The sequence below is a fragment of the Oryx dammah genome, unplaced genomic scaffold, assembly GCF_014754425.2.
Source record: "Oryx dammah isolate SB20612 unplaced genomic scaffold, SCBI_Odam_1.1 HiC_scaffold_18, whole genome shotgun sequence".
In the NCBI taxonomy this organism is placed as follows: Eukaryota; Metazoa; Chordata; class Mammalia; order Artiodactyla; family Bovidae; genus Oryx; species Oryx dammah.
Window position 1 is genome coordinate 99,113,949 of NW_024070202.1, and position 27,052 is coordinate 99,141,000.

Genomic DNA, 27,052 nt, shown 5'->3' on the forward strand with positions numbered 1-27,052 from the left:
AGTTTATAAATCATGACAACAGTGGCTCCACTCCACTGAAGGCCTTTCAAAGGCTTTGGCTGTTTCATGTCCCTGTGAGAACCTGCAGTGCAGGTTAAGTCTTAGGGTCCAAACCTGGTGCCATCTGACTCCACACCCCCAGTGCTCACTGCCTCACCATACCATCCTGTGATGCACAATCTGACTCCAAGGACTAGCACTGGGGATATGCAGGGACTGTAGCTCTGCAGACCCTTCAGGGTTTACCGGGGCTTCCCAGGTGGCACTAGTGGTAAAGAACCTGCCTGCCAAGGCAGGAGAGGTAAGAGAGGTGGGTTCCATCCCTGGGTGCAAAGATCCCCTGGGGGAGGAAATGGCAACCCACCGCGGTATTCCTGCCTGGAGAGCCCCATGGACAGAGGAACCTGGCGGTCTACAGTCCATAGGGTTGCACAGAGTCGGACACGACTGAAGTGACTTAGCACAAGCACAGCGTTTACAAACGGCAGGGGCCTACAGGGGAGGAGCCTGATTGGGAGGAACCTGGATGGGAGGGGTCAGCAGGCCTCATACTTCTTTGCGGAGGAAGAGAAATGTTACTGTCACCTTTTAGCTAACAGCCCCATCTCTGTTCCCTGCCCCACCCAAAGCCTCTGCCTCCCAACGCATCAAAATACTGCCTAGAGGCTTTCTGTGTGGACACCGGGCTGCCCTGGTTTACCCTGGAGACGGGAGGGCTGAGCACGGTGTAAGGATGTAGCTTGAGGCCAGGCCTCGCTGACTCGCTGACGGGGTCACAGCACGCTTGCCTGGCCTTAATCCAACACGTATCTTACTCTGCCACCACGTGTGGGGTGCAGAGGCGCTCAGGACGACAGGGTACCTCCCACAGTGGGTGGGGCGAGGAGCACACTGGGTGGGGGCGGTGCGGAAGGAGCCGGCTCACATCGGGGTGTCTGTGGCGCTCGGCGGCCGCTCTCCTGAGGAGTCCCAGGGGCAGAGCGAGAGCTGGCTCACTCCCACCGCGCCTTCCCCGGGCCAGAAGGGGAGGTACTGGGCGCAGGAGGACGTGCAGAACCTGGTGCCGATCCCCCAGGGGAGGCCGTAGACCTCCAAGGCCTTCGTAGTCTCCTCAGACTCCTCCTGGACTTGATTCCATGCCAGAAGGCCTCTCTCCTGCAGACTTCCTAATAGGAGACAGCGAGCGAGGTCAGGACTGGGCCCCAAGGGAGCCGGCGGACCTGGGCAGGGGGAGCCTCTGGAGAGTTCGCAATGCCCTGGTCCTGCCGGCAGCTCCTCCTTCTCCTCCTCCCAGCCCATCCCAAGAATCAGCTCAGCTCAACTCCGCCCAACTCAACTCAATAGATGTGAGAGCAGGACCGTAAGGAATGCTTGAGCGCCAAAGAATTGATGCTTTAGAGCTATAGTGCTGGAGAAGACTCTTGAGAGTCCCTTGGACAGCAAGGAGATCCAACCAGTCAATCCTAAAGGAAATCAACCCTGAATATGCATTGGAAGGACTGATGCTGAAGCCGAAGCTCCCAATACTTTGACCACCTGATAAGAGCTGACTCACTGGAAAAGACCCTGATGCTGGGAAAGATTGACGGCAGGAGGAGAAGGGAACGACAGAGGATGAGATGGTTGGATGGCATCACCGACTAGGTGGACATGAGTCTGAGTAAGCTCGGGAGTTGATGATGGACAGGGAGGCCTGGCGTGCTGCAATCCTTGGGGTCACAAAGAGTCAGACACAACTGAGTGACTAAACAACAACAACTCAGCTCGTCACCAGGAGTTTTCTGAGCAACCTTCTATGTACCACCGTTCTTGCCTCATCTTCCAGGGTGGACCTTTCTATGTTTCAATGTTTCTGGAATGCAGGTGTATTTTATATTTGGTGGAGAGAAGAAACATGGAAAACCAAATATCATGAAGCAGGAGTTGTTAGAGAGGTCCTTTCAAGAAACTGTTGGAGGACCAAGAAGGGAGCACGGAAGGCCACCAGTGAGGACAACTCTGCACCCCTTCACCGGACTCATCCTCAGCACTGATGGGTTTGGGGTGCTCATCACCACACTCGGTGCCCTGTATTATAATGGTCTGTGGTTGTGTCTCCCTTTCCTACAAGGCTGTGAGGTTCCAGAAGGCTGGGCATGTCCTGCTGCTCTCTGTACGGTCAGTACAGAGCACCTAGAGCACAGCACACCAGCTATGGCTTTTGTTGGAATATGAATATATACATGTGTTCTCTCCCTCCCCAGCTAGACTGCAGGCTCTAAGAGAGCTGGAGCTGTGCCTTTTGCGCTTTGCTTCTGGTATGTTTCCCACCTTAGGGTCCTTTTATGGGCTGAACTGTGCTCACCCACCCACCCCCAAAATCATATGTTGAAGCCCTAACCCACCTCCTCACATTCCTCAGAATGTGACTACATTTGTTGACAGGGACTTGAAATCACCCCACCCAAACCCTGGACCTGTTCAGGGTATGCTGTGGCCAGCCTCACATGGGAACTGGGGCTAGGGAAGCAACGCAGGTGGCCCTAATACTGACCGTCTACCCAAACTGCCAGCTTACAGGGCAAAGATGAGCCCTACCAGGGATGGTGTTGTCCAACAGAAATCCCAGAAATCCACCAACAAACATGCCCGTGGTCAGCAGCACCTGGATGACTTGGTCCAGCTGAAGAATCCCTAGAGTGGAGACAAAAGTGACAGGGATTAAAAAATGGGCAGAGGATCTTGACAGAGACTTTTCCAAAGAAGATGTCCAGATGATCGACGAGTACATGAAAGGTGTTCAACATCATTGATATCAGGGAAATGCAAATCAAAATCACAGTGAGATATTCATCTCACACCTGTGAGGATAGCTTTTACCAAAAAGAACTGAGAAGTGTTGGCAAGGGTGTGGAAAAATAGAAACCCTTATGAATCATTGATGGGACTGTAAATTAGTGCAGCCATATGGAAAGGAGCATGGATGTTCCTCCAAAAATTAAAAATAGGACTACCATTCAGTTCAGTTCAGTCGCTCAGTCGTGTCCAACTCTTTGCGACCCCACGAATTGCAGCATGCCAGGCCTCCCTGTGCATCCATATGACCCAGCAATTCCACTTCTGGGTATTTATTCAAAGAAAATGAAAACACCAACTCAAAAGACACATGCACAGCCACATTCACAGTAGCGTTATTTACAACCGCCAAGATATCGAAACAACCTAAGTGTTCATCAGTGGATGAGCAACTACAGAAAATGTGTATGTTTACAATGGATATTATCCAGCCATAAGGAAAAGCATGAAATGTCGCTATTTACACAACATGGATAGACTTTGAGGGCATTGTGCTGTGAAATAAATCAGAGACAGAAAAACAAATATGTATGATCTCACTTATTATATGTAGACTCTTAAAAAAAAAAACTCATAGAAAAAGAGATCAGATTTGCAGTTACCAGAAGCGGAAAGTGGGAGAAGGAGGAGGTGCTGGAGGAGGGTGATCAAAAGGTACACACTTCCGGTTATGAGATAAGTATGAGCAGTGTAATGTACAACATGAGAACTATGGTTAATGCTGCTGTATGTTAACCATACAGTTCTTAACAGAATAAACCCTAAGAGTTCTCACTACAAGGAGAAATTTTTTTCTTTTTCCCCCCACTTCTCTTTATTGTATCCACATGAGATGACGGGTGTTAACTAGACTTATTTTGGTAATCATTTCACAATGGATGTACATCAAAACTTTATGCTGTATACCTGGAACTCATACAGTGATGTATGCCAGTTATATCTCAACAAAACTGGAAATAAGTAATGGCGATGTAATGTACAACATGGTGACTATAGTTAATTTAAAAGAAGTGACAGGAATTCCCGGGAACCAAGGGCCCCACCGGCTCTGCTCCTGGAATGGTCACAGTCTAGAGGATGGAGAATCACCTGTGTGGAGCCTCTCTGGATTCTTGTTCACCCAGTTGGGAATGGCAAGCCCACAAAAGATGGAGAAGCCAAAGATGAAGAGGTTTCTGGATGAGTTCAAGTCCACGTACTGCAAGAGAGAGGCCCGGAGCCATCAGCACCTATACTGAACACCAAGCACCCCTCCAAAGTGCCCCCTGTTCGCCCATCACTGGAGGGTGGAGGGGGAAGTTGGATTCAGAGGGCACAGGCTCTCAGTCAAGTCCCAACTCCCCCTTGACCCTGGGAGCTGAGTGGTTTGGATAATCCAATTTTGTTTTTCAGAAGTTTGGATGTTCCTGGTTACTTCTTCCCTCTATCTGGGGCTGGTGCATTTGCTGGGACTGGAGGATTCCCTTCTCCTCCCTGTCCCCGGCCTGCTCCATTCATCTCCATCCCATGGGCTCCTCTCAGGAGATGCAATGCTGCTGCTTTTCCAAGGGTGCCTTGCCTCACCTGGAGATTGGAAATCCCCACGGCAGTGATGACCCCGAACATCACCAGGAACATGCCTCCAATCACGGGTGTCGGGATGGTGGCAAATGCAGCCCCGATCTTCCCAAATATGCCCATCAGGAGCAGCACACAGCCCGCAACAACAATCACCATCCTGCTTCCTACCTGCAGCATTCAGGGAGAAGGGATACAGACGGGGGCTGAGCTCCAGCCAGGCCACATGCCCTGGAGACCTCTGCGCTCTTCCTGGGGAATCACAAACAACAGCTCCAGGGGACCTGCAGGAGGACCCCCCTATACTTCTCATGGGGCTAGGGAAAGGATGAGGGTGTGACCTTGGGTCCCAGCCTCTGCCCTCTCCTCTCCCCTCTGCTGCTCTCATGCCTATCTTCAAGTTCTGACTGCAGTGCTCCTTCTCTGGGCAGCTTTTTGTGAAGAAGTGGCAAGAAGTCTCTTTTGGGAAGGAGTGGCCCAATGCTTAAGAATGGGGTTTGAGAGCCAGTTCCAACTCTGCCTTTAACTATCTGTGTGGCTTTATGCATGTTATCTAACCTCTCCAAATATCAGCCTTCATATTTATCAGGTGGAATTAATAATACTTACTTCACAAGCTTATTATAGGAAGCCAGCATTACCCTGGCAGTACCAAAGCCAGATAAGGACGCTACAAGCAAAGAAAGTACAGGTGACCCTTGAACAATGATTTGGAACTGTGTAGGTTCCTTTACATGCAGATATTTTTCAACAGAAAACGCTGCAGCACTAAACAATCCATGGTAGGCTGAATCTCTGAATGTGGAACCACAGATATGATGGAACCACGGATATGGAGGGACCACATGTACAAAGACCCAACTATAAGTTATGCAAGGATTTTTGGCTGCGGGGAGGGTTGGTGCACCTAATCCCACCCCATTTCCCATATTGTTCTAGGGTCAACTGTACAGACCAATATCCTTGATGAATATAGATACAAAAACTATCAACAAAATATTAGCAAACCAAATTTAACAGCACATTAAATGGATCATACACCATGATCAAGTGGGATTTATCTCTGGGATGCAAGGATGTCTTGACATATGCAAATCAATAAATGTGATACACCACATTAATAGAAGATAAAAATATATGATCATCTCAACAGATGCAGAAAAAGCACTGGACAAAATTGAACATCCTTTCTTGATTAAAAAAAAAAAACTTTCAACAAATCAAATATAGAAAGAATGTACCTAAAGGCATATATAAAAAGCCCACAACTAACATCATACTCAATGCTGAAAGGTTGAAACTTTTCTTCTAAGATCAGATCAGAAACAAGACTAGGGTGCCAACTCTCACCACTCCTATTCAACATATTACCGGAAGTCCACAGCCATAGGAACCAGGAATATAAAGAAATAAAAGGCAAAAAAAAAAAAAAAGAAAGAAAGAAAGAAAGAAAAGGCATCCAAATAAAAAAGGTAGCAGTAAAATTATCTTTATTTGCAGATGATATGATCTCATATGTAGGAAATCCTAAGACTCCATTAAGAAATTGTTAGAAACAGTGAATTCAGTAAAGTTACAGGATAGAAAATCAACATACAGAAATGTCACGTTTTTCTACACTAATAATAAAACATCTGAAAAAGAAATAAAACATACCCATTCATAATAGCATCAAAAACAATAAAATATTTAAAGATGAATTTAAACAAGGAGATGGAAACTATAAGACTTTGATGACAGAAATTGAAGAAGACACAAATAAATGCAAAGGTATATTATGTCATGACTTGAAGAATTAGTATTGCTAACTGTCCATATTACTGAAGCCATCTACAGATTCAATGCAATCCCTATCAAATTTTCAACAGCATTTTCACAGGAATAGAAAAAAAATCCTAAATGCTTATATATAATAGTATAGTGTCAGTTGTTCAGTTGTGTCCACTCTCTGCAACCCCATGGACTGTAGCCCACCAGGACCCTCTGCCCATGGGATTCTCCAGGCAAGACTATCAGGGGGTAGCCTTCCCAACCCAAGGATCAAACCCAGATCTCCTGGGGAGATTCTTTACCAAGGGGATTCTTTACGATCTGAACCACCAGGGAAGCCCCCTAAAATGCTTATGTAAGCACAAGAGATGCCAAATAGATAAAGCAATCCTGAAAAAGAAAAATAAAGCTGGAAGCATCTCAAGTCCTGATTTCAAACTATACTACAAAACTATAGTAATCAAAACAGTATGGTGCTAGCATAAAAACAGACACATACACCAAAGGAACAGAATTGAGAGCCCACAAATAAGTCAATGCATATATGGGCAATGTTTGACAGGGCTTTCCAGGGTACAAGTTTCATCCCTGGTCATGGAACAAAGATCCCACATGCCATGTGGCCCAGCCAAAATGTAAAAAAAACAAAGAAACAAACAAAAACATTAAAATGATAATTTGTTTTGTAGGAATAAAAAGCTCTGGAGCTCTGTTGCACAGCATTGTGGATACACTTAACAGTACTGAACTGCACACTTCAAAAATATTAAGATGGTAGATTTTATGTTATATGTCTTTTACCACAATGTTTAAAACTTTTAAGATACTCCAGTGTCAACAACTTAAAGTCTGTTAGTGCAGTGATAAAGTAGCAGATTTTACCTTTGCTTATTTTTCTTCCCAGCTTAAGAGCACATTGACCACTGACTGCCACCTGGTGGCTGGTGAGGCTTGACACGCTCAGCGAGGACCAGCAGTGGCACAGCCAGAGCACCAGTCACGTCCTTGGGCCACATGGAGTGGCTGAAGGGCATGCCCTGGCTATTCAGGGCCTAAAAAAACATGGTCCACTGGAGAAGGGAATGGCAAACCACTTCAGTATTCTTGCCATGAGAAGCCCATGTGCACAATTTATTTAACTGACTTCATAAGAAAACATCTGATAAGAATATACCGCATCAGCAGGCCTCCCTCACCTGCCTGCTGCATCTCTTAAAATTGTCCTATATTAATAAATCTACTTCTTGCCTATCAAAAAAAAAAAAGAATTTACCACATCAAAGGAAACTTCTGTTTTGTTTACAACCCTAACAATGAACTGTGAGAACTAAGCATGAATCTAAGCACAATAAATCAACTTGTCAGGTTCAACCAACGCCCTTTGGATATACTGATGATCTCATAAACAGCAGGTCATCCCAAATCCTACTACCACAGAATTTACCATGCAGCCCTGGGCCTCTTTTGGTCTCAGGATTGACATCTGGGCTGGAAGCTACAACACCCTAGAGAAGTGATGGGAAGTCTCTGACCAACCTACTTCCTCCCTCGCCGCCACCACTTGTCCCCCACTTCCCACCCCACCAACTAGGAGAGAACCAAGAACTAGTGAAAGGCAAAGGAGAGAAGGAAAGATATACCCATCTGAACACAGAGTTCCAAAGAATAGCAAGGAGAGATAAGAAAGTGAACAATGCAAACAAATACAGGAAAACAAAAGAATGGGAAAGACTAGAGATCACTTCAAGAAAATTAGATATACTAAGGGAATATTTCATGCAAAGGTGGGCACAATAAAGGACAGTATGGATCTAACAGACACAGAAGATATTAAGAAGAGGTGGCGAGAATACACAGATCTATACAGAAAAGAACTTAATGGCCCCAATAACCACAATGCTGTGATCACTCATTTAGAGCCAGACATCTTGGAGTGTGAAAGTGGGCCTTAGGAAGCATCACTATGAACAAAGCTAATGGAGGTGAAGAAATTCCAGTTGAGCTGTTTCAAATCCTAAAAGATGATGCTGTGAAAGTGTTGCACTCAATATGCCAATATTTTGAAAACTCAGCAGTGGCCACAAGACTGAAAAAGGTCAGTTTTCATTCCAATCCCAAAGAAGGGCAATGCCAAAGAATGTTCAAACTACTGCACAATTGCACTCATTTCACATGCGAGCAAAGTAATGCTCAAAATTCTCTAAGCCAGGTTTCAACAACAGTACGTGAACCGTAAACTTCCAGATACACAAGCTGGATTTAGAAAAGACAGAGGAACCAGAAATCAAATTGCCAATATCCACTGGATCACAGAAAAAGCAAGAAAAATCCAGAAAAACATTTACTTCTGCTTCACTGACTATGCTAAAGCCCTTGTCTGTGTGGATCACAACAAACTGGAAAATTCTTAAAGAGACAGAAATAACAGACCACCTTACTTTCCTCCTGAGAAACCTTTATGCAGGTCAAGAAGCAGCAGTTAGAACCAGACATGGAAAAACGGACTAGTTCCAAATTGGGAAAGGAGTACATCAAGCCTGTATATTGTCACTCTGCTTATTTAACTTATATACAGAATACATCATGCACAATGCCAGCCTGTATGGAGCAGAAGCTGGAATCAAGATTGCCAGGAGAAATATCAATAACCTCATATATGCAGATGACACCACCCTTATGGCAGAAAGGGAAGAACTAAAAAGCCTCTTGATGAAAGTGAAAGAGGAGAGTGAAAAAGTTGGCTTAAAACTCAACATTCAGAAAACTAAGATCATGGCATCCAGTCCCACCACTTTATGGCAAATAGATGGGAAAACAATGGAAACAGTTTCAGATTTTATTTTCTTGGGCTCCAAAATCACTGCAGATGGTGACTGCAGCCATGAAATTAAAAGATGCTTGCTCCTTGGAAGAAAATCTATAACCAACCTAGACAGCATATTAAAAAGCAGATACATTACTTCACCAAAAAGGTGTGTCTAGTCAAAGCTATGGTTTTTCCAGTAGTCATGTATGGATGTGAGAGTTGGACTATAAAGAAAGTTGATTGCCAAAGAATCGATGCTTTTGAACTGTGGTGTTGGAGAAAACTCTTGAGAGTCCCTTGGACTACAGGAGATCCAAACAGTTAATCTTAAAAGAAATCAGTCCTGAATCTTCTCTGGAAGGACTGATGCTGAAGCTGAAACTCCAATACTTTGGCCACCTGATGGGAAGAACCGACTCACTGGAAAATACTCCATTGTTGGGAAAGATTGAAGGCGGGAGGAGAAGGGGATGATAGAGGATGAGATGGGTGGACATCACAGACGTGATGGACATGAGTTTGAGTAAACTCCTGGAGTTGGTGATGGACAGGGAAGCCTGGCGTGTTGCAGTCCATGGGGTCACAAAGATTCGGACATGACTGAACAACTGTACTGAACTGTAGTCCATGGGGTCGCAATGGGTAGGATTCAACTGAGCAACTGAACAACTGGATTTGCAGCCCACTCATGTACCTTCAGCCCACTCATGTACCTTCACCCCACTCCAGTACTCTTGCCTGGAAAATCCCATGGATGGAGGAGCCTGGTGGGCTGCAGTCTATGGGATCACTAAGAGTCAGACAGGACTGAGCGACTTCACTTTCACTTTTCACTTTCATGCATTGGAGAAGGAAATGGCAACCCACTCCAGTGTTTTTGCCTGGAGAATCCCAGGGACGGGGGAGCCTGGTGGGCTGCCGTCTATGGGGTCACACAGAGTCGGACACGACTGAAGCAACTTAGCAGCAGCAGCAGCAGCATGTACCTTTCTTCCCTGCTCCTTCCTTCTACTCTCAGTTCAGTTCAGTTCAGTCGCTCAGTCGTGGCCGACTCTTTGCAACCCCATGAACTGCAGCAGCCAGGCCTCCCTGTCCATCACCAACTCCCGGAGTTCACTCAGACTCACATCCATCGAGTCAGTGATGCCATCCAGCCATCTCATCCTTGGTCGTCCCCTTTTCCTCCTGTCCCCAATCCTTCCCAGCATCAGAGTCTTTTCCAATGAGTTAACTCTTCGCATGAGGTGGCCAAAGTACTGGAGTTTCAGCTTTAGCATCATTCCTTCCAAAGAAATCCCAGGGTTGATCTCCTTCAGAATGGACTGGTTGGATCTCCTTGCAGTCCAAGGGACTCTCAAGAGTCTTCTCCAACACCACAGTTCAAAAGCATCAATTCTTTGGTGCTCAGCTTTCTTCACAGTCCAACTCTCACATCCATACATGACTACTGGAAAAACCATAGCCTTGACTAGATGAACCTTAGTCGGCAAAGTAATGTCTCTGCTTTGGAATATGCTATCTAGGTTGGTCATAACTTTTCTTCCAAGGAGTAAGCGTCTTTTAATTTCATGGCTGCAATCACCATCTGCAGTGATTTTGGAGCCAAAAAAAAATAAAGTCTGACACTCTAAACAGCCTTAATTTAGAAATTATACATCAAAAAACTTTTTTGTTCCATTTATTGAGTATAATTTTCTGCTCTGCATGATATTTGCTTCTTATAGCAGGAAAAACAGTTGCTGCCTTTTACTCATGTAGCCCATTCCTGTTATATGTCTGTGTCGGTCAGTGGTCCTCACATGGAAAGACATCCCTTTCACTTGCACTAAAGGTTTGGAAACTTTGGGAAAATACCCAAGCGTCCATGGTGTCAATTGCTCCAGGGGTGGGTGCTGGCTCTGCTGTTGCTCACACGTTTTAGCTCCCACTGTGGGCCCGAGGTCATGCAGATACAGAGGTGGATAGGTCTGAGGGAGCGATCAGAAAATGCAGAGAAAGGAAATGAGTAGCAAGCTCTGTATTCTCCAAAGCTGACTTCATTTGTTCTGAGAAACACCGCACCTCTGCACTGAAGCAGACAGGAAAGCAACATTAATAATATTCTTTTCTAAGCCTTCTTAGAAAGCACCGTCTTGAAGAATTCGCGCTGAACTTATGGGGCTTTCCTGTGGAAAATGGGAGCCCAGAAGAGATTTTTTTTTTTTCAGAAGAGATTTTAAGTAGGGACTAATTTAATTGGGTTCTAGAAAGATCCTTGGGCAGCCATGTGGCAGCTACATGAGTAAAAGGCAGCAACTATTTTTCCTGCTATAAGAAGCAAATATCATGCAGAGCAGAAAATTATACTCAATAAATGGAACAAAAAAGTTTTTTGATGTATAATTTCTAAATTAAGGCTGTTTAGAGTGTCAGACTTTATGAGAGATGAGAGATGGGCAAGGTCCTGGGAAGAGATAGTTAGGGATTCTGCCATGTTCAGATGGTTGGGAAAGCTGTGGTCCTGCGTGGACAAAAGAGGACAGGAGGGCCACAGGCACACTGAGAAAACAGAATCCACTGTGAGGGGTACACGACAGAGACGATAAGGACGCCCTGGGTGAATTCACGAGGACAAGGTATACAAGGAGGAGAGGTAAGACAGGGGCGTGGACTGAACATCACAGAGGCCATGCTGAGTGAGAGGTACCCTCACTCAGTGAGAGTACCAGCTGACTCAGTGAGAGGTCCAGGTGACCGCAACCAAGAAGGTTAAGAACAGTAAGCAGAATAATGGCTCCTCAGAGATGTCCACATCCTGATCCCAAAACTCACATGGCAAAGGGGACTTAAGGATTTTGAGATGGAGAGAGTATCCTGAATTACCCAGGTGGGCCCAGTCTAATTACACGTACCCACATAAGCAGATAGTCTTTCCCAGGTGTAGTCAAAGGGAGACGTGACAAAGGAAGAAAGGTCAGAGAGAGGCAATGTTGCTGGCTTTAAGATGGAGGAGAGGGGCCAAAGGATGTGGGGAGCCTCTAGACGATGGAAAAAGCAAGGCAATGGATTCTCCCCTGGAGCCTCCAGGCAGGAACGTAGCCCCGCTAATACCTTTACTGTAGTCCTGTGAGACCTGTGTTGGAGTTCTGACCTCCAGGTTGGTAAGACAATAAATCTGGGTTATTGAAAGCCATTAAGTTTGTGGTAATTTGTTGCAGCAACAATAAGAGACTAAGACATGGATGACAGATCCAGGTACTTAGCCTGCACACCCACCACCCACCCCTGCCACACACACACCACCATGGCCCACTGTCTGCAGCCTTACCCTGGTGATGCCCAGTGCGCCCACATTCTCACTGTAGGAGGTGGTGCCATTCCCTGTCCCCCAGGCCCCTGCCAGCAGGCAGCCCAGGCCCTCGATGCCGATGCCTCGGTTGATGGCGTGCTTCGGAGGGGGTGGTGCCCCCACCAGGCGGGCACAGGCATAATAATCGCCTATTGACTCCACCATTGAGGAGATTACCCCTGCAATGATCCCAAAGACCCCAGCCAGGCTGACGGTGGGGAGGCCCCACTGACCTGAAAATGCAATGCAGAGGGAATATTAACCCAGAAGACAGCAGGTTGCTGGACCCCAAATAATTTCTTTCTGAGAGGATTCTCCGGAAGGCTTTAAAAACTGGGCAACACGTCTTCCAGCCCCACAACTGTCCTGAGACTTTGTCTTGAACCCCTGCCTTACCCGTGCCTCCCTGGGGGTAGGTCAGATGCCCTGACCTTGAGGTCACAGTGCGCACAAAGAGCCAGCAACCCGGCCTTTTCCCAGGAAGGCCCTGAAGCATTCTGAAGTCAAGATACTTACTCAGGGAGGCTGTAGCTCCCTAGCCCACGAGGCCACGCCTACCTATCACCACTGAAACGTGCTTATTCACACAACCTGAGCCGAGAACTACAGGGAAAGGAGACCAGAAGAGGCCTAAGGGATGGCCTTGACCTCCAACCCAGAAATGTTCTTATTCAGTCCCAAGCCTTCCTTGTGTGGGACCCACCAAGTCCAGGAGGAGACCCAGATACTGGCTAGAGGTCAGGGTTCCTCTGTGCTTTTCCCCACCACAGGCTGTTGTTAGATCCCTTGGAGAAGATTCTGCCCCCAACCCCCTGGCTCTATTCACCACCCAGTCTGGTGCCTTGAGCCCCATGGACAGACCTAGGAAGCATGTGTCCCAGGCAATAAGGGCCCAGTCTTCTCATTACCTGGGTAAGGGAAGCGAAACCACGGAGCCTGGCTCAGGACGTTGCCTTTGGTGTCAGTGCGGGCCAGGTACCCGTAGGCTGTGGGTGCTGAAGGGAGGGCTTCAGTGATTGTGAGCACAAAGCAGAGCAGCCACGAGATGCAGAGCCCCAGCAGTACCTGCGGAAGGGAGGTGCCCTTCACACCTGGTCCCACTCCCTGCCCCTGTCCACACCTCCCAGCAGGGTTGGGCAAAAGAGAGAATTCAGGAAAGCTCTTCAAAATGAGGAAGTGTTGGATTAGGAACCCTTCCAGTCACAGAAATCTGCGTGTCAGGGGATAAGTAACGCAGTGAAGGAACACAGACAATAAACCGTAGGGAGACCTTATGCCAGGTAGAGGCAGAAATGTCTAGGAAAGTAGACAAGGCCTGGGTCAGAAGGACTGCAAGCTGACTCCCTTTCTACTGTTTGCTGGTAACATGACTTGCTTCAAACTCCTTGAGCTTCAGTTTGCTCATCTATACAATGGAATTTCAGCCATTGCTCTGCAGAGCCTGAAGCAGGATTTCTTAAAGTGGGGTCCTCAGATGTATCGATTTATAATCTGTGTTGGTAGAACTCCAGACATCTGTATTTTTAGCAGTGTTCCCAAGTGAAAAAGGATCAATGAGATCATTATATGGAAGTATCTTTTTTATAATGCAGAATGCAGTTCATAGGTGAATGAAACCTGAAAACACCTTTATGGGGTTGGCAACTGTGCCTGCTTGACAGACTGGAACAAATTCAACAGAGAAGGCTCTGAAAAAGGAGGTACCATCTGAATCATCCAGGAACCAATGAGAAAGAACCAATGAGAAAGAACCTAAGCATCTTGGCCCTTCGTTTTGCACCCACAGTGGTGATCCTGGCTATCTCCCCCATGGCCATGCTCTGAGGATGTCCTGGGAAACACGAGGAAGCTGTCCCACACTGGCCACCACTGTAGCAACCTGGGGCAAGCTCTCTGCTCCCGCAGGAGAGAAGCATTGGGGGAGCAGCTGTAGGGCACTAAGCCAATGCTCCCACCACCCATGGGAAGGGTGGGGAGGAGTAGTTAGGGGAGGCTGAGGAGGAGAGGCCACTGCAGGTAGAGAGCATTTGACCTGAGGCCCATCTGGGTGAGCAAGAGGCTGCCCCTCACTCTCCAGGTGAGTAGCTAAGAATGGCGGCGGGTGGGGAGTGCTTCTTACAGGGAAGACCTGAAACAGGTAGAACTTAGAGGTGTGACACTTCTTCTCTCGTCCATAAACGGGCACGGGCACTGCGATGTTTTTCAGGTACTGAGAAAACAGCACGATGAGGAAGATGGTCCTGAAACAGAAACAAACCACACCCAACCTGGCGAGCTGGGGCTCATCCAGAGCGAGGATCCAGGAAGCTGGGCCACTGTGTGCCTCTGGGTCTGGAGAGCGAGGGCTGTGCTAGGAAGGTCCTCATCTAGGCCCTGCTCTGCATCCTGCCAGCTGGGAACAGGCGGGCGGGCCCCTTTCAGAAGCTGCCGGTGGCTGAAGAGGAAGAGTGGGCAGAGGACTACTATCCCTTGGGACCTGAGAAATGAGCATGACAGCTGCACAGATCCAGACTGGAGCCGATGAGGCCAGGTTCAAAGCCCATCTTCTCTCCCAGGAGGTCCCGCAGGCCCTTGAGGTCAGAGTGAATGAACACATCCATCTGTTGTTGCCAAATTCCTCCTGCCCTCTGTTTAAATGTTAAGGGCCTCTTCCCCACCCAGCTCCTAAGCCTTCCTGACACTCTTCCCCTGTCCTCTCCATCCCCCACAAGCTGGCTGTCACTGCCCCATTCCCTGAACAAGCTTGACACTCTGGGACCCTCATCACTGTCTCCTGGTATCACAGGTACTTGGACTCAAGTCTTAACCCTCCGCTAAACTACCAAATGCATGAGAGCTGGGCTATGTCTCTGTACCTTTCCCAGGAGCTGGAGGTGTACAAATATTTGCTCAGTGAAAACCTAGGAGGCAAGGGACAGGTAGCATCAGCCATCTGTGAACCCTGCACTAAGTATGTCTAGACGCTGCCTGTGATGAACTCATTGTCTGTGAGGACTAATAACAAACAAATAGTAATAATACATTCTAAATAGCCATTTCACTGCTTTTTAAGGTATTATAATGTACATGAACTAGAGAGCCTCTTGATGAGGGTGAAAGAGGAGAGTGAAAAAGTCAGCTTAAAACTCAATATTAAAAAAATTAAGATCATGTCATCTAGTCCTATCACTTCATGGCAAATAGAAGGGGGAAATTTGGAAGCAGTGACAGATTTCCTCTTCTTGGGCTCTAAAATCACTTCAGATGGTGACTATAGCCATGAAATTAGAAAACAATTGCTTCTTGGCAGGAGAGCTATGACAAAACTAGACAGTGTGTTAAAAAGCAAAGACATCATTTTGATGACAAAGGTCCATCTAGTCAAAGCTATGGTCTTTCCAGCGTCATGTATGGGTGTGAGAGCTGGACAATAAAGAAGGCAGAGTGCTGAAGAATTGATGCTTTAGAACTGTGGTGTTGGAGAAGACTCTTGAGAGTCCCTTGGAAAGCAAGATCAAACCAGTCAATCTTAAAGGAAATCAACCTTGAATACTCTTTGGAAGGACTGATGCTGAAGCTGAAGCTCCAGTACTTTGGCCACCTGATGCGAACAGCTGACTCACTGGAAAAGACCCTGAGGCTGGGGAAAATTGAGGGCAGGAGGAGAAGAGGGTAACAGAGGATGACATGGTTGGATGGCATCATCTGTTCAGTGGACATGACCTTGGGCAAACTCCAGGAGACGGTGAGATATACAGGGAAGCCTGGCATGTTGCAGTCCATGGGGTCACGAAGGGTCCGACACGACTTGGCCACTGAACAACAACAAATGTTCATGAAGGTACTTGTAAACCACCTGAGCTTGCCAATATCCAGGACTCACTCTTCTAACTGGGTAACCTTCCTCTAGAGGGAACTCAAATGGCCCTTGCACCACGGAGGGTACTTACGTGGCAGCAATCCCCCAGTGGATCCCGGCGTCGTCACCCGCGGAATCAAAGAGAGGCAGGGCGACCAGGGAGATTGTGGGAGCAATGGTCAAGGGGCCGATGAAGCGCATGAGGAAGCCAATGAGGCCAGAGAAGCCCACCAGCATCTGGACACAGGAGGCAACCATGACGGCTCCCTGCAGCTGGAGAGGAAGAGTGGCTCGTTGACTGAGAGCCGGCGGTGGGGCGGGGCCTGCGGCGGGGCGGGGCCTCAGCCCCGCCCAGCCCACCGGGATCGGTGGTTCCTTCAGAGGCAGGGCAGGGGGCAAAGCTGGACCCTAAAGGAAACAACGGAAGGCGAGCTCTAACCTCACTCCTCTCTCCAGTCCTCTATTGCCAACTGTCTGTTGGACATTTTCACCTTAAGTTTTTCAGAAAGTAGACTTCAGGGTTATCATGGTGATAATGCTGATGACTTGTACCCAGTAGTGTGTTGACCGTCTTGCTGCTTTACTTTTCTCTGGTTTCCTTCCTACTTTCTGTCTCAGAGGCTGGCAAAGGGGACAGAGAGTGAATTGTTGAGGTTCTGTGGGCTGTCAGGCTCAGTCGAAACTTTTCCAGACAAGATGGGAACAAATGAGCTTGCCCATGTTCTAATAAAACTCCATGGACAGGGCCTGAAATTTGTATTTTGTACAATTTGGACTTGTCATAAAATATTCTTCTTTTGATTTTTTTCAACCATTTAAAATATAAAACCATTTTTAGCTTGCGAGCTTTTCAAAAAACAAACAGAAGACAGGCAACCGGCCAGATCTGGCTTATAGGCTGTAGTTTGCCAACCCCTGAGCTATAGGACTCATTGAGTTTATTTCTCTTTTTTTACTTTACTTATTTGGGTGTTATACTTTCTTTTTTATCCCTTGCTTTGAAGTCTGATTTCCCAGAAAAGAAAGAAGTCTGATTCCTGCTTTCTTTTGATTAGTGTTAATATAGTATATTCCCCTCCATCTATTTACTTTTAATCTACATGTATCTTTATATTTAAAGTAGCTTTCTAGAGAAAGACAAATATAATATGATATCGCTTATACATAGATCTTTTTTAAAAGGGTACAAATGAACTTATTTACAAAATAGAAATAGAGCCACAGATGTAGCAGACAAACTTATGGTAGATCCCCTGATAGGGGAGGGTTAAATTAGAAGACTGAGGATGACATATACACACTACTATATATAATACTGATAACTAATAAAGACCTGCTGCATAGCATGGGAAACATGACTCAGTACTCTGTAATGGTCTATCCATAAGGAGTGGATATATGTATATGTATAAATGATTCACTTTGCTGTACATCTGAAGCTAACACACCATTGTAAATCAACTCTATTCCAATAAAATTTTTTAATAATCAAAGTAGGTTTCATCTGGACGACATGTGGTGGGGTCTCATTTTTTCATCCACTCTGACAATCTCTGGTCTTTTAATCTATGCCTTTAGAGCAATGATGCTCAAAGTAATTATTGATCTAGTTGGATTAATATCCACCATATCCATTACTATTTTCTATTTGTTGCCCTTGGTCTTCATTTCTTTTTTTGTTTTCTACTCTTTTTCTGCCTTTGGTGGTTTTAACTGATATTTTTATATGACTCTATTTTCTCTCCTTTCTTAGCATAACTAATATCCTTTGTTTTCCCTTTAGTGGTTGCCCTAGAGTTTGCAATAAACATTTACAGTGAACTCAAGTCCACTTTCAAATAACACGATACGAATTCCTGAGTCGCATGAATAACTTATAGTAACAAAAGAATCCTAATTTCTCCCACCTAGCCATTTTATCATTGCTGTCATTCATTTCACTTATAAATAAGCATACACACATATATAAGATTTTTTAAACTACCATAATACCAGAAGGTGAAGTTTACATTGATCTAATGTGTTGAAACCTGAGCTCACCCTCTCTTCCCTACCACCATTTTCTCATAATGACTATTTACCTGTCCTCTCTATTACTTCTTATCTCCCAGAAAGAAATGACATGACTATTGATCCTGTATTTGCCTCACTTTCATTTGTGGCTACTATTGTGATGTAGAGTTGGACTGCTAACCATTGGTGATTTCAAGACTTGGGATGTGTGTAAATAAATATAACCCAGTGAAACATGGAAAAATCTACCTTGAATTCCAATAGGCTAGCTCAGTGAATTAAACCAATCCATTGACCAGTGAAAGGAAGTTGAAACTTGCAAAAACTTTCCCATGTTTACAGCACTGGTGAAAAACCCTGGACCAGCAGATGGAGCTAAAATACCACAGCTAAGACTCTGGGTTTGTGCTCACTCTCAGACACTTGGAAGTGATGTGGGAAAGAAATAGTGGAGGCTACTGTTCTGGATCTGGGCAAGAGGAACCCCTACCCTGGGCCCTGTGCTTTAGAGCAGGGGTTGGCAAACATTTTCTGTAATTGGTCAGATAGTAAACATTTCAGGTTTTGTGGGCCACATGTAGTTTCTGTCACATATTCTTTTTTTAACTTTAAACAACTTTAAAATGTAAAAACCAGGACTTCCCTCATGGTCCAGTGGTTACAACTCCACCCTTCCATGTCAGGGGACAAAGGTTCAATACCACACACCCAGTAGCATGGTGTGGCCAATAATAAATAAATAAATAAAATGTAAAAACTATTCTTAATTGGTAAGGAGTAAAAAACAGATTGAGTAACTTCCCTGGTAACTCAGCTGGTAAAGAAACCACTTGCAATGCAGGAGACCCCAGTTTGATTCCTGGGTCAGGAAGAGCCCCTGGACAAGGGATAGGCTACCCACTCCAGTATTCTTGGGCTTCCCTGGTGGCTCAGACAGTAAAGAATCCACCTGCAATGCAGGAGAACTGGGTTTGATCCCTGGGTTGGGAAGATCCCCTGGAGGAGGGCATAGCAACCCACTCCAGTATTCTCGCCGGGAGAATCCCCATGGACAGAGGAGCCTGGTGGGCTGCAGTCCAGGGTCGCAAAGGGTCAGACACGACTGAGCACAGCACAAAACAGATTACAGGCTAGATTTGGTCTAAGAGCCACAGTTTGCTGACTCTTGCTTTAGAGGACTCAGAAACATAAGAACGGTGAACATACTAAAGAAAACACGGTTATGTCTGTCATTTGGGATCCTGAGCTCGGTGCAGGCTCAGCATGACCCACATCCCTAAACATCCTCTTACTACTAATACTGCGTCTTCAAAACAAGGTAACTGCTTCTGACTATTACAGTGTTAGAGCAGCCATGTCATGAGAACACAGGAAGGATCTGAGCAACAGAAGAGCTCGGGCAGGAGAGGAGACAAATTAACTTGTCGGATCTTTCTTCTCAGATAGTACGAAGGCAAGAGATTCTTGCATAAGAAATTTTACTTCTTGTGGCTTCCCTGGTCACTCAGTGATGAAGAATCCACTTGCCAATGCAGGACACATGGGTTCCATCCCTGATCCAGGGAGATCCCACATGCTGCAGAGCAACTAAGTCCATGGGCCACCACTATTGAACCTGTGCTCTAGAGCCTGGGAGCCACAACTACTGATCCCACGTGCCTCACCTACTGAAGCCCAGGTACCCTGGAGTCCATGCTCTGCGACAAGAGAAGCCACTGAAATGAGAAGCACACGCACCATGACTAGAGAGTAGCCCCGCTTGCCCATGCGCAGGAACAAAGGCCCAGCCCAGCCAAAACTAAATTTTTAAAAAAGAAATTATAGTTTTCAGTAAGTCTAACTGAAAGGGAATTTGTGCCCCTGGCATCTAGCAGATCAGGGTAAAGAAACTGATGAAATAAAATTCATATTTTAAGGCAGACAAGAAAAAAAATTAAATATAAAAGATGATTGCTCCTCGGAAGAAAATCTACAACAAACCTAGACAGCATAATAAAAAAGCAGAGACATTACTTTGCCAACAAAGATCCATATAGTCAAAGCTGTGGTTTTTCCAGTCGTCATGGATGGATGTGAGAGCTGGACCATAAAGAAGGCTCAGTACCAAAGAACTGATACTTTTGAATTGTGGTGCTGGAAAAGACTCTTGAGAGTCCCCTGGACTGCAAAGAGATCAAACCAGTCAATCCTAAAAGAAATAAATCCTGAATATTCATTGGAAGGGCTGATGCTGAAGCTGAAGCTCCAGTCCTTTGGTCACCTGATGCAAAGAGCTGACTCATTGGAAAAGACCCTGATGCTGGGAAAGATTGAGGGCAAGAGGAGAAGGGGACAACAGAAGTTGAGATGGTTGGATGGCATCACCGACTCGATGGACATGAGTTTGAGCAAACTCTGGGTGATGGTGAAGGACAGGGAGGCTTGCATGCTGCAGTCCATGGGGTCACAGAGTCAGATACAACTGAGCAACTGAACAACAACAACAAAGGAAGACAGGAAAAAAATTAAATATTAAATTCCTCCTATTTGTTTGGGCCTCCTCCCTCCCCAAAATGCAGTGTGCATCCACATTACACATTAACCAGAGCTCTTCAAAGATGGAAGGGCCAGATAAACTGTAAAGCAGTTTTATTTTTTTCTTTCTTCTGATGCTAACAATGTAACTTCTTTTATTTATTTATTTATCTTTTAATTGAAGGATTAGTGCTTTACAGAATTGTGTTGGTTTCTGCCCAACATCAACATAAATCAGCCATAGGTATACATATGTTCCCTCCCTCTTGAACCTCTCTCCCATCTTCCTCCCCATCCCACCCCTCTAGGTGGTAGCAATGTAACTTCTTGAAAGAATAGTGTTCTTTCTCAGCTCTGTTGGGAGTCATGGTGACCTGCTGCTCCCTTCTATGGGCTTACCTGGACAATGTATGCCTGGTGAACTTTACATGAAATACCAGTATGTCATTTTAACATATGATCATTTTTCTCAAAAATATATATGACTATGAAGACTCTGATGAAGACTCTACACATGGACATCACCAGATGGTCAACACCGAAATCAGATTGATTATATTCTCTGCAGCCAAAGATGGAGAAGCTCTATACAGTCAACAAAAACAAGACCAGGAGCTGACTGTGGCTCAGATCATGAACTCCTTACCACCAAATTCAGACTTAAATTGAAGAAAGTAGGGAAAATCGCTAGACCATTTAGGTATGACTTAAATCAAATCCCTTATGATTATACAGTGGAAGTGAGAAATAGATTTAAGGGCCTAGATCTGATAGATAGAGTGCCTGATGAACCATGGAATGAGGTTCGTGACATTGTACAGGAGACAGGGATCAAGACCATCCCCATGGAAAAGAAATGCAAAAAAGCAAAATGGCTGTCTGGGGAGGCCTTACAAATAGCTGTGAAAAGAAGAGAGGTGAAAAGCAAAGAGAAAAGGAAAGATATAAGCATCTGAATGCAGAGTTCCAAAGAATAGCAAGAAGAGATAAGAAAGCCTTCTTCAGCGATCAATGCAAAGAAATAGAGGAAAACAACACAATGGGAAAGACTAGAGATCTCTTCAAGAAAATTAGAGATACCAAGGGACCATTTCATGCAAAGATGGGCACAATAAAGGACAGAAATGGTATGGACCTAACAGAAGCAGAAGATATTAAGAAGAGGTGGCAAGGATACACAGAACTGTACCAAAAAGATCTTCATGACCCAGATAATCATGATGATGTGATCACTCATTTAGAGCCAGACATCCTGGAATGTGAAGTCAAGCGGGCCTTAGAAAGCATCACTACGAACAAAGCTAGTGGAGGTGATGGCATTCCAGTGGAGCTATTTCAAATCCTGAAAGATGATGCTGTGAAAGTGCTGCACTCAAGATGCCAGCAAATTTGGAAAACTCAGCAGTGGCCACAGGACTGGAAAAGGTCAGTTTTCATTCCAATTCCAAAGAAAGGCAATGCCAAAGAATGCTCAAACTACCACACAATTGCACTCATCTCACACGCTAGTAAAGTAATGCTCAAAATTCTCCAAGCCAAGCTTCAGCAATACGTGAACCGTGAACTTCCTGATGTTCAAGCTGGTTTTAGAAAAGGCAGAGGAACCAGAGATCAAATTGCCAACATCTGCTGGATCATGGAAAAAGCAAGAGAGTTCCAGAAAAACATCTATTTCTGCTTTCTTGACTATGCCAAAGCCTTTGACTATGTGGATCACAATAAACTGTGGAAAATTCTGAAAGAGATGGGAATACCAGACCACCTAACCTGCCTCTTGAGAAATCTGTATGCAGGTCAGGAAGCAACAGTTAGAACTGGACATGGAACAAAAGACTGGTTCCAAATAGGAAAAGGAGTATGTCAAGGCTGTATATGGTCACCCTGCTTATTTAACTTATATGCAGAGTACATCATGAGAAACGCTGGACTGGAAGAAACACAAGCTGGAATCAAGATTGCCAGGAGAAATATCAATAACCTCAGATGTGCAGATGACACCACCCTTATGGCAGAAAGTGAAGAGGAACTCAAAAGCCTCTTGATGAAAGTGAAAGTGGAGAGTGAAAACGTTGGCTTAAAGCTCAACATTCAGAAAAGAAAGATCATGGCATCTTGTCCCATCACTTCATGGGAAATAGATGGGGAAACAGTAGAAACAGTGTCAGACTTTATTTTTTTGGGCTCCAAAATCACTGCAGATGGTGACTGCAGCCATGAAATTAAAAGATGCTTACTCCTTGGAAGGAAAGTTATGACCAACCTAGATAGCATATTCAAAAGCAGAGACATTACTTTGCCAACTAAGGTCCATTTAGTCAAGGCTATGGTTTTTCCAGTAGTCATGTATGATTGTGAGAGTTGGACTGTGAAGAAGGCTGAGCACCAAAGAATTGATGCTTTTGAAGTGTGGTGTTGGAGAAGACTCTTGAGAGTCCCTTGGACTGCAAGGAGATCCAACCAGTCCATTCTGAAGGAGATCAACCCTGGGATTTCTTTGGAAGGAATGATGCTAAAGCTGAAACTCCAGTACTTTGGCCACCTCATGTGAAGAGTTGACTCATTGGAAAAGACTCTGATGCTGGGAAGGATTGGGGGCAGGAGAAGGGGACGACAGAGGATGAAATGGCTGGATGGCATCACTGACTCAATGGACATGAGTCTGAGTGAACTCCGGGAGTTGGTGATGGACAGGGAGGCCTGGTGTGCTGCAATTCATGGGGTCGCAAAGAGTCGGACATGACTGAGCGACTGAACTGAACTGAACTGAACTGATGCCTTTGACTTCTGACAGGTGAAACAGTTCCCAGAGCTTCCTGACAATCTGCTTCCTGGGTTATAATCCTCAGTTTGGTTCAAATAAATCCACCCCCCCCTTTTTTTTCTTAACTTGATAGTTAATTAAAATTTCCGCTTCTTATTCTTTGCTTGTTTTAATTTGCATTTACCAAAGCCAAGTATTGCCTCCCTGGGGGAGAGCAGAAACAAAACCAAACCTCAAACCACATGTGTTTTGTGACTCATGCTATTGATGATATAATACAAATAGGCTGCACTGAAGAAGAAATACATCATACTTTGAAAAAAGTTTGACAAATGGCATTTGAAGGTTAGCCAATTGACCTGGCAAAAATCCAGGGCCCACCAGCTTTACAAGTGAAATCCTTAGGTATGTCTTGGTCTAGAGCTACATGGAAAAGTTTATTAAATATTAAAAACCCCTGTTAAATCTGAGTCCACTTTGAGAAAAGAAAGGAAGCACAAGGACTTGATAGATCACAGAGGTACATCGGCATCTGGTGTGCTCTTGGACTGCACATCAGAGCACAGACATGTGCAGAAAAGCTGTTTTTGAAAGGGAAGAACAGCAGAAAGTTCTGGCTGAAATTCACAAGTTATGGCTCAGATTGGTCTCAGACCAACATCCCAAGCAGCACAGCGCTCCTGAGATAAAAGAAGTATTGGTGGTGGAGTCCACGCTGAATGAGGGCTGACCCTGGCAGGTGCCAAATGCTTCAGCTCTGAGTGGGGCATTTGGTGCAGAGGTGGCCCAAAGGAACTACTCAACCACTCTCCCTCTGAAAGGCCATTCCTCACTAGTCTGCTACTCGGCACTGTTTGGAATTAGAGCACTACTGACTGGCACCAAATAACTCCACGATCAGAAATCTCAATGATATCTTGAATGCTGTCAGAAAGACATTCAAATAAGGAAGGGGCATGCGTGCATGCTAAGTCTCATCAACATAACTTGCTGATTAAAAGGAAATAGTTACATGCAGGAGAAGAAAACACAGTGACACAAGGAGGAGTTCATAAGATCCATGAAAAAGTGACAGTCCCTGCCTTCCTTGGGTGGACACTACTTCACAAGATAATCTAACTCTAGCAACCAAGATTTGGATCTCACTATGTGGGTCTTTGAATTCAAAAAGCAAGTTGGAGTCTTGCTGTAGGTACTGCTCATCCACCTGAGAAAGACTGAGACTGAATGTAACATTTCAGTAGAAGGGCTTTGATGGAGGAAGGAAGGCAAGTAAGTCTAAGTCCAGCGAATGAACAGTGCGTGTGATGTGCCAGTGGACATGAAATTACCCAGAATCATCCCTTTAGAATTTTAGGTTCTCAAGCTGTGGCCAATGGGCTAGCAGTTTGGTCTGGCAAGTCGGTCATAGAGGCTGTACTGAAATTTCACCTTTTATGGGACAGGACTTAATAGTCAAATCTCAGATACTGGTGGTTCATATCAATGTCCCTGTGTCTTAAAAAAGAGGAGGGAAGTATGACTTTGAATGTAGTCACTAGGGTCCAGGACATGACACCTTGGGTCACAAGCCATGCACACGTGGGCTCACAAACTGCACAATCTCCATCTCTATCTGACATTGTTTGTGTTTCCCAGGATGATCCAGATTGATGACAATGATTGATTGATTGATGACAGTGGTGGGCACAGGTGCCTCTGGTGGCAGAACATGAGGATAAATAGCCCATCACAGAGCTGGTAGGCTGCCCGAACCAGACAGTCCACAGAGTAGGGAAGGTTTTTAACACTCTTTAAAAACCTGGTGGTTCTGGAGAACTGTGGTGCTGGAGAAGACTCTTGAGAATCCCTTGGACAGCAAGGAGATCAAACCAGTCAATAAAGGAAATCAACCCTGAATATTCACTGGAAGCTGAAACTCTAATACTTTGACCACCTGATGTGAAGAGCTGACTCATTGGAAAAGATCCTGATGCTGGGAAACAATTGGGGACAAGAGGAGAAGTGGGTGACAGAGGATGAGATGGTTGGGTGGCATCACCAACTCAGTGGACATGAGTTTGAGCAGACTCCAGGAGACAGTGAAGGACAGGGAAGCCTGGCCTGCTGCAGTCCATGGGGTCGCAGAGTCAGACATGACTTACTGACTGAACGACAACAAGAAAAACCTGGTATGGACAGTGTTTCTGATTTGAACGTTGCCTATCCTATCACTGAAGCCCCGGCCCAGGCTACAATATAGAGACTAGCAGCCCAGACTGAAATCACCATGAAGATCAGCTTCTATATTAAACAGCTCAAGGATCACTTTTCACAGCATGACCATGACAGGAATGGACCAAGAAATACAATATCAATTGATCTTTTCATATTTCATGACACTGTACTCCAAAGCAGTAAAATTACTGCAAAATTAGAATATGTGCTTGAAGCAATAAAATGTGGGTGACAAAGGCAGGAAGGGCAGGCTTTGCAGGGTAACACAGTGGAAGCTCAAGATCAAGCTGAAAATGGCACAAAAGTGAGTCGCCAGTGGAGCAGGTGGAGCAGAGGGTAAAGAAATCTTATTTTCCCAGGACTAGAGCTTTGGTTGTGTTCCTTAAGATGGAATACTAGAACCAATTTAATTTGACTTGCTGGTATTCTGATGATATTTATGGGCCGGATTGGAAAGTCTGGTGTTTTTCAGGGTGCATCCTACCCAGTGGAAAGAATCCAGGACAATATATTTATTAAATCATGTGAAAGTACCTTGGGAAAGGACACACAAAGGAAGATTTAGCAATGTTATTTTTCTGGCCCACTATTAAAAGTTAGGGGAGAAAAACTCAAAACTCCCTCTAGGAGCAAGAAAATGGGTTGAGAAGGGCTCATCATGGGAAAAAAAAGATGGTGGAAGAAAGAATTGGAGTCACCAAATGTTGCATCAGATAATGCTACTTTTGCCCATTGTGTTTAAAATGGAAAGAAGAAAATGATTTCTTAGTCATACTTCTAGATACATCTTCAATTTGGGATGAGGGGTGCTGGCATCATAGTTGATTCTATGCAACTGAGCACATCTAAATAAGCTAGACCCAGAGTATACTGGGCTGTACTGAATGGACAACGAGGAATGAACACTGTGAAAGTAGCCAGTACCCACAGTGATGCTGGCACATTTTGGACGTGGTCTGTTGTCTGAACTTCAAGATTAAAAGGTCATAGACAGGTCATAGACTAACTATGAGCTCACAGGTGATTTACATGATACTTGATGAAATGAAAGTCACAGAAGTAATGATAAACAACAAAATCTCTATTGGGATATTGAACTCGAGTCACCGGTTAAAGGGCTTCCCAGGTGGCGCAGTAGTAAAGAATCTGCCTGCCAGTGAAGGAAATGCAAGAGACTCAGGTTTGATCTCTAGGTCAGGAAGACCTGCTGGTTTAGGAAATGGCAACATACTCCAGTATTCTTGCCTGCAACGTTTCATGCACAGAGGAGCCTGGCAGGCTCCAGTCCATGGGGTCACAAAGAATCATACATGACTGAGCATACACACAGACACACAGACACACACACCCACACCTGTTAATGTGGCAAGCATAGGAGCAAAAATGAGTCCAGGTGTTCAAATAGACCTATAA

The 27,052-nt window shown here is 45.2% G+C and overlaps 1 protein-coding gene across 2 annotated transcripts in view; it reads right to left on the minus strand.

Annotated features, from left to right (window-relative positions):
- Positions 1-461: 461 nt before the first annotated feature.
- The window catches only part of LOC120878232 (solute carrier family 23 member 1-like), a 60,910-nt gene continuing 34,319 nt past the window's right edge, over positions 462-27,052 (minus strand). The window contains exons 5-12 of one of the 2 annotated variants that reach the window (XM_040260927.1): positions 16,226-16,407; positions 14,416-14,536; positions 13,205-13,361; positions 12,276-12,529; positions 4,399-4,563; positions 3,925-4,033; positions 2,578-2,673; positions 462-1,166 (exon numbers count right to left, since the gene is read on the minus strand). In XM_040260927.1, coding sequence (XP_040116861.1) covers positions 922-1,166; positions 2,578-2,673; positions 3,925-4,033; positions 4,399-4,563; positions 12,276-12,529; positions 13,205-13,361; positions 14,416-14,536; positions 16,226-16,407 — 1,329 coding nt within the window. In that variant the 3' untranslated portion in view covers positions 462-921. The remainder of the gene's footprint in view (positions 1,167-2,577; positions 2,674-3,924; positions 4,034-4,398; positions 4,564-12,275; positions 12,530-13,204; positions 13,362-14,415; positions 14,537-16,225; positions 16,408-27,052) is intronic. The other variant, XM_040260928.1, reaches the window with a different exon arrangement.